The sequence below is a fragment of the Microtus oregoni genome, unplaced genomic scaffold (assembly GCF_018167655.1).
Source record: "Microtus oregoni isolate MIOR12 unplaced genomic scaffold, Mior012 000035F_ref0000213, whole genome shotgun sequence".
Taxonomy (NCBI): domain Eukaryota; kingdom Metazoa; phylum Chordata; class Mammalia; order Rodentia; family Cricetidae; genus Microtus; species Microtus oregoni.
This window is the reverse complement of record NW_024543094.1, coordinates 24,360,854-24,373,254: the sequence shown is the minus strand read 5'-3', so window position 1 is coordinate 24,373,254 and position 12,401 is coordinate 24,360,854. Positions and strand designations below refer to the sequence as shown.

Below are 12,401 nucleotides of genomic sequence, written 5' to 3'. Positions count from 1 at the left end.
TCGAGGACCTCTGCTCGAGAGTGTCTTCGGGCAGTGTGAGAAAGAACACGAACCTGGCTTGACTTAGAAGTCACACTTGGATGCAAGCTAGACTTAGACCTTTCCATAGCTACGCCAGTGAGTCCCTGACTTAACAGGGCACAAGCACAGACAAAAATATACCAGTTCGATCATTAAAGATTTCCATGGCCAGGTCTATAACTCACTGTAGAAAAATGGGGATGACCCTGAAAAATGGTTTACATTTGTGAGCATCTATTAGCTGCAAATAGAAAAATCTTATTTTTGAAATGAACAGTGCTGATTTTTTTTTTTTTTTGCCTTTTCTTTCGGTTCAGGTGCAAAAGATGGAATGTAGGATAGGGCTCTCTAAACTACAAGCACGTCTATGGCAGTGTTCCCTTGTGGCAGATTCACTTTACCAAATGTTCATTACATGGAGTTCTTTTACGTCAGCTCCATAGTGTTTTCCAATGGCTAATTTGGGTGAAGAGGTAAGTTGATGGCAACTGGGCCTCACTTTGCTTTTCAGTTTCCACGGCCAGAAAGTCCTCTCTGCGGCTGCTCTTAAGGTGTGTCTAGCAATTAAAGCTGGGAGACCTGGAGACAGCTTCCCTGCCAGCTGTTAAGGCAGAAGCGCTGCTCTGCAGAAGTCAAGGTAGCTTGGTAACCACTGCAGCAGCTGTGCTAGAGGCCATATTGCACAAGGTCTGTCCACGCATCCAAGCCATGCCACCATTCCCATAGCAACACACGTAGACTTCCCTCCTCCTAGGGACGAGGCAGCCAGCAGAAACACTGGGATCATGTCCTGGTTTTCCTAGCAAGATCAGTGTGTCGCACTTACTCCTTTTCATAGTAGTCATTTTGTTCCCCAAAAGGCGACCAATAACCATGTTGGAATACGTCCACTCAAAAGTTATAAACCAAGATACCTTCAACTTAAACAACAATCTATGCTTTCAAATTTGCTATTATTCAAGTGACTGCAGGGGCTAATAAAATTCCAATTGTCACAGTAATGACTTTTGTCCTCATTTAATAGCCTAAGTGAAATTCAGCCCGAGATCAAGTCCTTACAGACTGATCTCAGAACTGATTTGCAGTTTCTCCTCCGTGACCAAGCACACACTTCCTCATCGTGGAACAAAGGAGGAAAACTTTCCAGGGGGAGGCTTCGTCTAATCAACGAAACCCTCGTTGCTTTATTTCTCAAAAGCAGCATAAATAAACAAACACATAAGGAGATAGCATTATAAAACACCTATGAGGTAAACTTTAGGAGAACACTTGTTTTAGGCAGTGGAAATAAACATTAGCATCAAGACTTGTAAACAGAGATGGCTCATGGCAAGATCAAGCAAAATATTTTGGTATTACATTCACTTTTTCCCCTTTTTGTATTCGGAGATCTTTTTATTTGTGTTTAAATTGACCTCCCACCATGGAAACAAGTTGCTTAGATTATAAAACAACATTAAAGATTATTACTAATATCACATTTCCCTTTAATTATGCCTGCGTTGAGCCAGCTGATGGAACACTCCAGTGGACCAGGTGTGAGCTTAGGGGGATACATTCGCAGACAGGCCCTCAGGGACACAGTGCCTTTTCCCCCCAAAACAGATATTTTTACCTTTGCTTTTTCCAACTGTGCCTGGGCCTGCCGCTCAGCTTCTCTACGTACTGCCTCCCGGTCCTCTTCCAAAGACACATCTGAATCGGATGGACGGCTGGTGTAGGAGTCTGCCGAACCCTGAAGAGGAGAAGGGATATTTTTAAAATAGATCCAGCATGTGATGGGCGCCCTGGAGAAGCCTCGCTGGTGTGTCGGTTTGCTTCCTGGATGTGCTGGAAATTCCTGAAAAGAGGAGCAAATGATGCATTTTGCTGCATCCCGGCTAGAAAACCCCACTTGACTCTGTGGATTCTTCACTTAGGTAGTTATGCGTACCAACATACCCTTCCTTCCCAGGCTCATTTACCAGAAACGAGCCCTTCTGGAAGCCTCTACTTGTTCCTTTATCATTAAATCGACTCTGTGGTGCAGTGCAGATCTGAAGGGCACTGAGGTGTTTCAAGGATAACTCCAAGAACCGCAAGAGGGCTGAAGCAAGTGTTTACATCCAGAGAGACCCACAAAATACACCCAAGGCAATCAGACGAGTTTCAAACTTGAACCCTCCACGATCTAACGGCTACGATACAACTTCCATTATCATCTTAAGGATGCTTTCAGCATTCGGCTTCACCTGCTACCTTCTCCCACTCGATGGTAAGACTCTCCAGCCTGCTTCCCTCCCACTTTCAGAAACATACTCAAAAATACCTGCACACAGATATTTAGCGCGAGCTGGCTGCAGAAAACACCTGCTCGGGAGATTTCCTCTGGTAATAAATCACCACGCAGGCAAGGGAGCTCAGAAAAATGACAGGAATCTCCCGAGCTCCCTCTCATGCAATCATGAGCGTATTAACTAAATCAAACCACCCTCTCCGCAGGCACTTGCTTCAACAACAGAAAAGCAAAGAAAACAGTGTCTCCCCAGAACAAAAAGCCTTCTCGCTTACACAGATGTCCGAATTCTTCAGCCTTCCTCCCTTGGCTCTTTTCAGAAGCCTGATCCAGGTGGCCTTCATGAGCCGGATAGATCCTTTAGCGTCCGCAGCTGTAGCCCCGGGCACAGATCCTCAGCGCGCGCTGAGCCCTGGAGAATCCCAGCACCTTTGCTATCCATGCTCTAGGAAGCCCCTCTTCTCAGTCCCCTTCTCCCACTGGGGCTCTCACTCCCAGCCCCAGTTGACTCCTGTCTGAAGAGAATCTTCTTATTTTCCCATCTCAAGGAGGGAGGAAAACACACACACACACACACACACACACACACACACACAATCTAATGATTTCTATTGCTTTCAAAATAAAGACAGGTCCAAGTGCAGAGACTGGCTTCAACTTGTTTAAACTTAATGCATTAGATTACTCTAAATATTCTCTTCCCTGCATTTGGCTTGTTAAAGGACATTAGTTTCAAGAGGGCATTTAGAAAAAAAAAAAAAAGTAACCAGGCTTAAAAAAAAACCCAGACTATGCCCTGGTATTTCCAAGTGTAAAGTTCAAGCCTTATCTTTAGAGATCTGGACAGGGATGGTGGGGGAGGGAGGATGCACTCCCTGCACTGGGCATGCTCCACATGAAGATTCTTTACAGATGCTGGCTTCACACTGTCGGTTTATGTCAAACTGCCATTTTCCATCGGAAGTGTAAACAGCTGGGAGGGTCTCTCAGCTCCTACCATAACAGGCATGGGGCGTGTTCATCAGCTTTCTGTTCCAGATGAAGCCATGTCTCAAAGACAAAACTTATCATCTTTTCATTGAATAATCATTTCCCATTCCCTGCCACAGACGGGATTTGCCATGCCATAAGTAATAATTCATATAATCATAATAAACATGACACACAATATTAAACAGCCAAAATAGAATATTGTAATATATCCTATCTGAAACTAATCTTTATAAACAAGATGCAAGACAGAGCTGTGGCCATTTAATTAGGGCACATAGTAATCACAGCTTAATAAAGCAAAGGAGTTGATGGAGCTCAAAATGACTGGCCTGCTTCTCCTGGTGAGAACCCATCGCCTGAATAAGTGTGGGAATTGTTGTAGTGCTACAGATAAGGACCTTTCAAAGCTTTGCTGGTTTACTAGCTAGTGTTACCATTCACAGGATACATTGAATCCAAATTCTTCTTGTGGATAAGGGGGCTGGGACTTAGAGGAAAGATGAGGGTCATCCACATCTTGGGTGAATGGGGTTACATCTTTAATGTTTTCTTATGAAGAAATGCATGCTGCTAAGTTTCATAAAATTTGAGAACAAACTGCATCTATTTGAGTATGGCAGGGGATTGCTGTGTAAAGTCTCACACAAATAAAAGAAATGTGTTATTCAGAAAATCTTAGCTGGGCAAAGAAACATACACCTCTAATGTCATCACTCAGGAGGCACAGGCAAGAGGATCACGAGTTTTACCGGACTGGGTTACATAATGAGATGCTGGCTCAAAATAAACAAATTAATTAATTAAAATAATAATAATGACCTCTTTACCTCCCTTCCCTTCCTTTGGACACTCAGCTAACACTAATTTACAGGAGCCAAAGGCTAGGAAATACATAAAGCAGAGACTACATAATAATAGAAACTGACTGAATCTGAACTCAATATTATGACATAAGGTAATGGCTTATTTATATTGTTATGAAGTTAATGTAAAGTGCAAGGGACTTAAAAATTCCTTGCAATTTTTTTTGTTCAAGCAAAATATAAAAAGAACAAATTAATCCCCAACACAGGAAGGTTTCTCGTCTTCCAAAACTTCTCACAGCTGTAGCATCCAACTGGGCAATAATCAAGAGGCACAGTTAGACTCCGCAGGGGCCCTGGGTGCCCATTGTTACCAGTGTGGGCATCTAAAATCAAACAGCTAAGGTTCATTTCACATCCTGGTGCAGATAAAAAGACTCTGTCCTTGGCGTAATAGATCTGTCTATCCAGAATGCCAGTCTCACGAACTCTTGTTTATCCTCCGACCCTTATATTCTTTCTGCTCTTCTTCTCCATTGTTCCCTGGACCTTAAAAACAGTGACATAGAAGCTTCACAAGACCTTCTTTCAGACCCAGGACTCCAAAGTCACTCATCCTCTGTACTTTGATCAGTTTTGAGTCTCTATGCTAATCACCACCAACTGCAAATGAACTCGCTGCTGTTCTGGGGACCTGGACAAGAACGCCATAAGACTAGAGCCAACACCATTTCACCACGCATGCTGGAGGAGTTCATGAGGTTCTGCACCCCACTGAGGGATTAGAAGAAGGTAATTCTCACTGGGGGAGAAGGGTGTCATTTTCTTCAGCAGTCAGCCACCTATATGTTGCCCATGTTCCAGTACATAACTCTTCCTGGCTTATGCTCAGGAAAGCAGCTAAAGTTAAACTCAGTGGAAAATACACACACACACACACACACACACACACACACACACACACACAGTCACGAGAGGGGGGATGAGAGTAGGAGGAAGCTGTGATAAAAAGAAGCCATCAATGGGAGAGAGAGGGTAAAAGGGTGTGCAAGGGGGGGCTGTCAAAAGTCGATCATATATGCACATGAAACTCTTCTGCAATAAAAACTAATATATTTATCACTCTATAAAAAGAAGTCATTACTAAATTTTTTAAATATGGGTGGTCAGATAACTCATTGGTTAATAGCACTAACTTTTCATTCAGAGAACCTTAGTTCAAATCCTAGCGCCCCGCATGACTGTTCATGACCATCTGGAACTCCAGTCCCAGGGGATCTGCTGCCCTGTTTTGGCATCCTTGAGCACCAGGCATGCACATGGTACACAGAAATATATGCAAACAAACCACCTATAAATGGTAAATAAATAAATAAATATTTTAAAAGACAGAGTTTCTGTCATTAAGACCCTGATGTCATAGGGAGAATTCAGGAGACATGGAATCATGTTTACTTCACTCTCTTTTAAGTAAAGTAGAGTCTATTCCTAGCAACCAGCTGTAACTTTTGCACAGACTAATCATTTTATTGGTGTTTCCAAGTTTAAAGAGCTCAGTGGTCTTTAAAACTCACTTCACTGATGTTTGTCAACGATCTTTTGAATATTTGCAGCAATTTATTAACCTCTGACTACCTTTCAAAATGAGACTGGGAACTCCTCTTCACAAGAGCTCACTCTATGCCTACGAGTATATACTCAAGAAAGAGTTGTCAGAGCAGACATATGTACCTATAGTAGAAAGAGAAATGTGGCCATGTCCTTAAATTCTCCAATCCCCGAACAGTCACTGTTGAATAGTACAATGCTTACTGTCCAGAGTTGCTGCATTTTTGAAAGTCACACTTCTAATGGAAGCATTGCACCTAACCTCCTTCCTTCTGGGTGTAGGGAATTACGCAGAGAAAGGTGATCTATCCAATTAAGCTTTTGCCTTTGGTACCATATGGACTTTCTGGGTCATCGTGCTGAGTGGAGAACATCTGGCATTCATTTCCATAACTATTGGACGGGTTCATTATAAAATGTATCTGTGATGAGCTGATTGTAGCATTTGTCCTTGTGGATACAACACACTTTCAGCTATGCATATTCCTCTTCTACCTCTGCATATTCGCATTGCTGATTGTACAGCTATGAAGTGCAAGTTGAGTCTAATGTCTACCAATAGGTCATCCCAAGAGCATCTATTTATCCCCAGAACTCTCACTGTACATCTGTGGTTCTTGCTTACAGGAAAACGGAGCTAATTCTGAAAGAATTTATCTGTTCTTCAATTTCTCTTTCTGCTTTTATGTCAAACGTGCCCATCACAAAACACTATCCTTCTTCTTCAGTGTTTTTCTTATGTGTGAACTTTGTTTTCTTGAAGCTGTCCCATTTTACAATCTTAAATACACCCTACATCAGCCTTCTTGTGTTTTTTTCTTTAAAGTCAAAAGGGTAAAAGGTCTAAGCCTACTTGAGACTGGCAATCTGAATTACAATTGGTACCATCTATTTCTGTAGGAATCTTCCTATGAAATCAAAAGCAATGCTTTTGAGCAAAATCAACTTAACCTCTCGGTTTTCTAGAGTCACCTGGATCCCTCACCTGGACACCGCAAACCTCCTCCTCTACCTAAGACTACACCAACTCAACATTAAGATTGACTCCAATTGTTTCCCTGCTTGAACCCATCATGGGACCATAGTGCCATCTCTTCACCTTACAGTTCAGGAGGGAAATAGACAGGAACCACTGGGGAAGGAGGTTAGTTTGTACCATTTGCTACTAGGGGAGGGAATTCTTTCACTTCTCATATTGTCTTCATCACTATCTCTTTCTGTAGTTTAGGATTGCTTTTTTTTTTTTTTTTTTGGTTCAAGAAGTGATGTAGTTTCTTGTTTTGTTTTTAAAGTAATGTTTTTGGCAGATCCCTCATTCTTGGATTTTTTCACAGATACAACCATGAACTATTTATTTATCAACAATGACAGATTTTCACTCTAAACATCTAGAATGATAGATGTTGAGATGAGGCATATTTTCTTAACTACTGTATACTTTAGTTGCAAATGTCACATAACACAACGCAAATTTGTGTGATAAACATCTCAAACATGATTGGCTATTATTTGGCTCAATGTCAAAACAGTAACAGAAATGGCAATAAGGAATTCTTGCAGGGTCAACTCTGGGTGATCCTTTTATGATTATATAAAAGTCAATATGCTAGTTTCAATTTTATTAAGGGATTATGAAAATTTATAAACATTGTAGCACAATAGCACACACTGATGAAGAGCTCAGATTTTAAAGTTAAAAATCCCACAAAGCAGCAAACCGCGTGCCCTTACTGAACACATACTACTTTGAGACTGTTGTACCAACCAAAGATGGGGGATATAGCTTTGGAAAAGATGCAAGTGCTCTGCTAACATTACACTTGACTGAAAGAGGCTGTTTTTTTTTTGTTGTTGTTGTTTGTTTTTTTAGGTTAGAAGAAAAATACCTGCCATGGAAGAGCATTAAGAAGGCTAAGATGATAGGATCATGACGGAGGTGTGGTGTATAGGTAGGGCAATGACAATCTTAGATGACACTAAGTCAAAATCTAAGTGACACAAGGAACTAATTCAAACTGGGGTGTGTTGAGAGAAAAGACAGACGCAATAGCACATGCTAAGACTGAGGACAGGATGTACTTGGAGTCTTCGCTGCCATTACTGTTTGCTTTCTGGTGATGTGATGAAACTGACCAAGAACAACACTGGAAAGGAAAAGGTTTGTCTCAGCTCACATGTCTGGTCACAGTCCATCACCGAAGGAGGTCAGGGCAGGGGAACATGAGCAGAAACTGAAGTCAAAACCATAGAGGAAGTTTGCTTACTGGCTTGCTCCCAGTCTCACGTTCCAGGTACCTTACTGTTTTAATTAATCTGGCCCTCCTATGTACATTAGGGACTGTCCACAGTCACCTGTGTAGGGAAGGGACTGTCCACAGTCACCTATGTATGTTAGGGACTATCCACAGTCACCTGTGCATGTTAGGACTGTCCACAGTCACCTGTGTAGGGAAGGAATTGTTCACAGTCACCTATGTAGGGAAGGTACTGTCCACAGTCACCTATGTAGGAAAAGGATTATCTACAGTAGTCTTGAGCATTGGGAATCAAGAAAATAGCTCACAGACATTCACACGCCAAGCTGATGAAGGTAATTCCTCACTTGAGGTCTTCTCTTTCCAAATGTATTAAGTCTACAACCAAGATTAGCCACCATAACTGCCAAGAAGTCTGTGTACTTGACATGCTATATTTTCAGGAGGATTCATTTATATTCTTTCCCTCTGGCTCATGTAGATTCATATTTAAAAATACATGGAATATGTTGAGACTCTTACATACATGTTCTCATCCTGCTGAACTTATACACTTATTCTTAATTAGAGGAGGGTCATGTATATTGCTATCAGCACGATCCCTATTATTAGAAACATCATCTCTTCTAAGACCATAGCAGGGCTCTTAAGTTTCTTCTTTTTAAATTTTTCACTGCCTCTTGAAAGCTAAGATGTGTGTTTTTTAGGTTGTTCTGGATTATGTGAGTAGGGCGGTCTACCCGTGAAAGTTAGGCTTGGTATGTGATTGACAGCGAGATTGCTGATTTATGTGTGTTGATAATAGCACCAGGCACTGTACTAACAAGTCTTGACCAAGTGAATCTGTAATTATCTTTATTTTTACTGAGGCACCACAAAGTTAAATGAGGTCATCCGAAGCTCACAATCGAGTGGCAAAATGAATCTATGTCACATCATGGGCTGGTATACAAACGTAAGTCAGAATGAAGCTCTGCATTCCTCTGATGTTTCTACTGTTTCCCCACCATAGGTGCTGCAATTTTTAACAGCTGCGAGGCACCTTAATGACTTCTAATTAGTAATGTCATCTTTGTTAAGTTTGGTGTGTGTGTGTGTGTGCCCCACTTAGCACCTTCATTGTTTTCCAAATTTCACCTTGCCAAAAGGCATAACGAACAAACAACAAGGGTCCAATCAAACAGATAATTTCACATTTATTCATGCAATGCTATTTTGCAGATTTGGCTGTGACTCTGATATTTTCCTCAGAGTATCCAAAACGGTGACACATTATTTCGTCCCTTCTCTAAGATAAAAAGTAGATGATAGAATGGGAGAACAATGGGAGTCAAGAAACCCGGTATTAAAATGTTTCTCTCCTCTCTGGAAATGAGTGTAACTTTGGCAAGCTGGCCTTCAGAAGCCTCGGTGGCAGCCAGCCTACACTGAATGGGCAAGAATTCAACATCACCAGAGTAACCTTTCTGTTCAACAGGAAACACTGCACCTCTTAGCATTAAAGCTGAAAGTATTACAGATTTTAATGGCAGGCTTCAAGTTCAGAGACGTGAGCTCTGTGTCTGTGAAGTTGTTTCATAGACGATTAATTGAGGAGCAAGATGGACCTGGACTGTGGGCAGCAATCTAATGGACTGGGGTTCTGATGGAACCATGGAAGGAAAAGGAAAAGGTAAGCTAACCTCTCTCTCTGCTGCCTGGTCCAACAAAGCACACTGCAAACTTCCTACCTCCATGAGCAGAGTCCCAAGACACCATCCCATCCCTGCCAGGATGGATCATCTCAAACCAGAGCCAAAATAAATCCTTTCCCCGAAAGCTGCTTACTCTCAGCTCCTTGTTCACACCAACGAGAGAGCAACTAAGACACACGGACACTATTGTTGCCACTGTTCACACATGGTCGTATCTCTCTCTTCCTTTGACTCTATTCGCTCTGCCAACTTTGGTCTGTTTTATTCTTCTTTGTAGAAAAAAATTACTGCAGAAATACTGAGCACATGGAATTCAGTTCTACTTCTCTCTTAACTCTGCTTATGCCCTCACTCCCCTAATACTCTTACTAAGTCTACAAGGTTTTTGTTTTCCTTCTGTTTCATTGGCTCATATGTCAGAAGTGTCTCGAATTATGGGAGGCATTTTCTATAAATATTTATTGAATGAATAAATGGAGAGAGAAAGAGAGAGAGGGAGGGAGGGAGAGAGGGAGGGAGGAAGGAAGGGAGGAAGGGAAGGAGGAAGAGGGAGATTCTCCCTCACATCTTAAAATTTCTTTAGTGGCAACATTTCTAAACCTTTTAAAACATTATTAAACATGCCCATGTTTCTTTCTTCATAACCAGTCACCTATAGAAACCTGACTGCCCGCGATACATATTTATGAAGAGTAAAATACTGAAACAAAGATTCCAGCAGGCATTTATCCTCCTGCTTTATCATAAGCCTCAGTAAATACCAACTCCATTAACTTTCTGCAAATGTTGACCACAGGTCAGTTGATGGAAAAACCACGTTGCGTAACAAGCTAGCCACTCTGAGTGAGAAAGATGTTATTATACTTAAAATTTTTATCTCACCCTCCTTCCAAGCATCAGGCATTTCATATTTTGACACTATCACTAAAGTTTATTAGTGTGCAAGACTTCTTTAATTTCACTTTCTCGTTTTAGGAATGAAAGGCTCCAACCCTAAATCTAACAATGACTCATAGCATACCCAAAGGCAACTCATGTAAACTGCCTCCCCCCCCACCACCCTGGGCTAACTTACCCCTGTCTGATGAGCACACTGAACTTGGCTGGCTAGAAAGAACACGCTGGAATGTTTTCTTATGGCTGACTCAAAACACACTGAGACTATTACGCTGCTGAGAATTTGCCGACTGTTGTCCCAAGGCACTGACCCTTCCATTCCTATTGAGCTGGATCTTAAATTCACAGTAGAAAGTGTGCCTACCCATAGAACACCTAAGAAAACAGTGTTTACAAGCTCAACCAGACCTGAGAGTGATGATGCACTCACGAGGCAGGAGGATGATGAGTTTAAGGCCATCCTAATTTATAGCCTGGACCTGGGGCTCAAAACAACAACAATAAAAATAAAACAACATCAAAACATCTAATAACCTAAACTGCAAGACATGAATGTAGAGTGGGTACTATTTAGGGAGATGCAGGGCATCTTGTGGGAGGACTAAGGAGAGATAGAGGGCATCAGAGTCATGAAGATAACCCAGAACATTACAGACATGCACGACCCAGTACACTATGCACATGCACGGCCCAGTACATTATACGCATACATGAAAATGTCTTGAAAACATCATTTTATATAACTAGTAAGTACTAGTGATAAGAATAAAACATCAAGTCTGTACAAGGAGTAAATAGCTCTTCAAGTAATTTTGAATGTGTAAAATATATAACCATAATTTACAAACATGTATATATACACATATTCATACATTCATATTGTGGGGAACCCCGTTCCTCGAGCATACTAAATATGTGTTCTGTCACTGAAACAAAGCCCCAGGCCCTATGAGTGCCCTTCACTGAACACATACAACACCCTGTAATATCTTAATGAGCGCTCTATTCGTTAATTTCTAACAGTCATGTAAATGGACGGTACATGAACATGTGAGGCTTTCTCTTTAGCTGCGAATCGGTCAAACACAGGACTCTTTCCTCTTGCCTTCCAAGATGAGCTTTCCCACAGATACGAGGCGCAGCCACCATATGCTCCCTGCACACTGCTGTGAAAGGAGATGGCTCTGGTCCCAGAGTTCACCTCATCTAACATTTCCTTGGCACATACTCGAGGCATATTAACTGATGAGAAAGCCAGTAAGAGATGAAGAGGCATAAATCGACAAATGATCTGAATAGAGAATTCATCAAAGAAACCAACAACCCCAGGCACCTGGAGAAAGTATGCCATCTTGCTACCTTAAACAAAATACCATTTTCCTTAGTGACACTCTTCATAAGGAACCGATTCACAGTGAAGAAAGGATGCGGTAACACTGATATCACACACCTTGCCAACAGCTTGACTAGAAACCACATTTGTGCAGTTCCATTCCCTTGTCTCAAGACCTGTATCAATAGTTATTCTTGTGAGCACCCGTTTAATAACACTTAGCTTATTAGAAACCCTCAGAAACAATGACAAAGTCTCAAAAGGATTATGTAGGGGCAAATATTTATGAGGACACTGATAGAAAAGACTGAAACATTGATAATTCTACTTGTAAGTACATTTACTTTTCGTGTGGGTAAAAAATACTAAAATTATGATAAAATAAGTGATTCATATTTAAAAATTATAATGTTAGTGATTCTATAAATGGGAATGGAAAGCTCTTCTGACTGATAGTAAGTCTAAATAAACACTGATTTCCTCCCCACTATTAGGTAATAAAGCCAGGGCCTCGCACATGCT

General features: G+C 41.4%; 1 protein-coding gene across 11 annotated transcripts in view; it reads right to left on the bottom strand.

The window, feature by feature from the left end:
- Cacnb2 (calcium voltage-gated channel auxiliary subunit beta 2) overlaps nt 1-12,401 on the bottom strand; it is a 350,927-nt gene that overhangs the window by 100,416 nt on the left and 238,110 nt on the right. For 9 of the 11 annotated variants that reach the window (XM_041630533.1, XM_041630528.1, XM_041630532.1 and 6 more), the window contains one exon: nt 1,637-1,756. In XM_041630533.1, coding sequence (XP_041486467.1) covers nt 1,637-1,756 — 120 coding nt within the window. Of the gene's footprint in view, nt 1-1,636; nt 1,757-2,571; nt 2,770-12,401 lie in introns of those variants that run through there. The other 2 variants (XM_041630535.1, XM_041630534.1) reach the window with 2 other exon arrangements.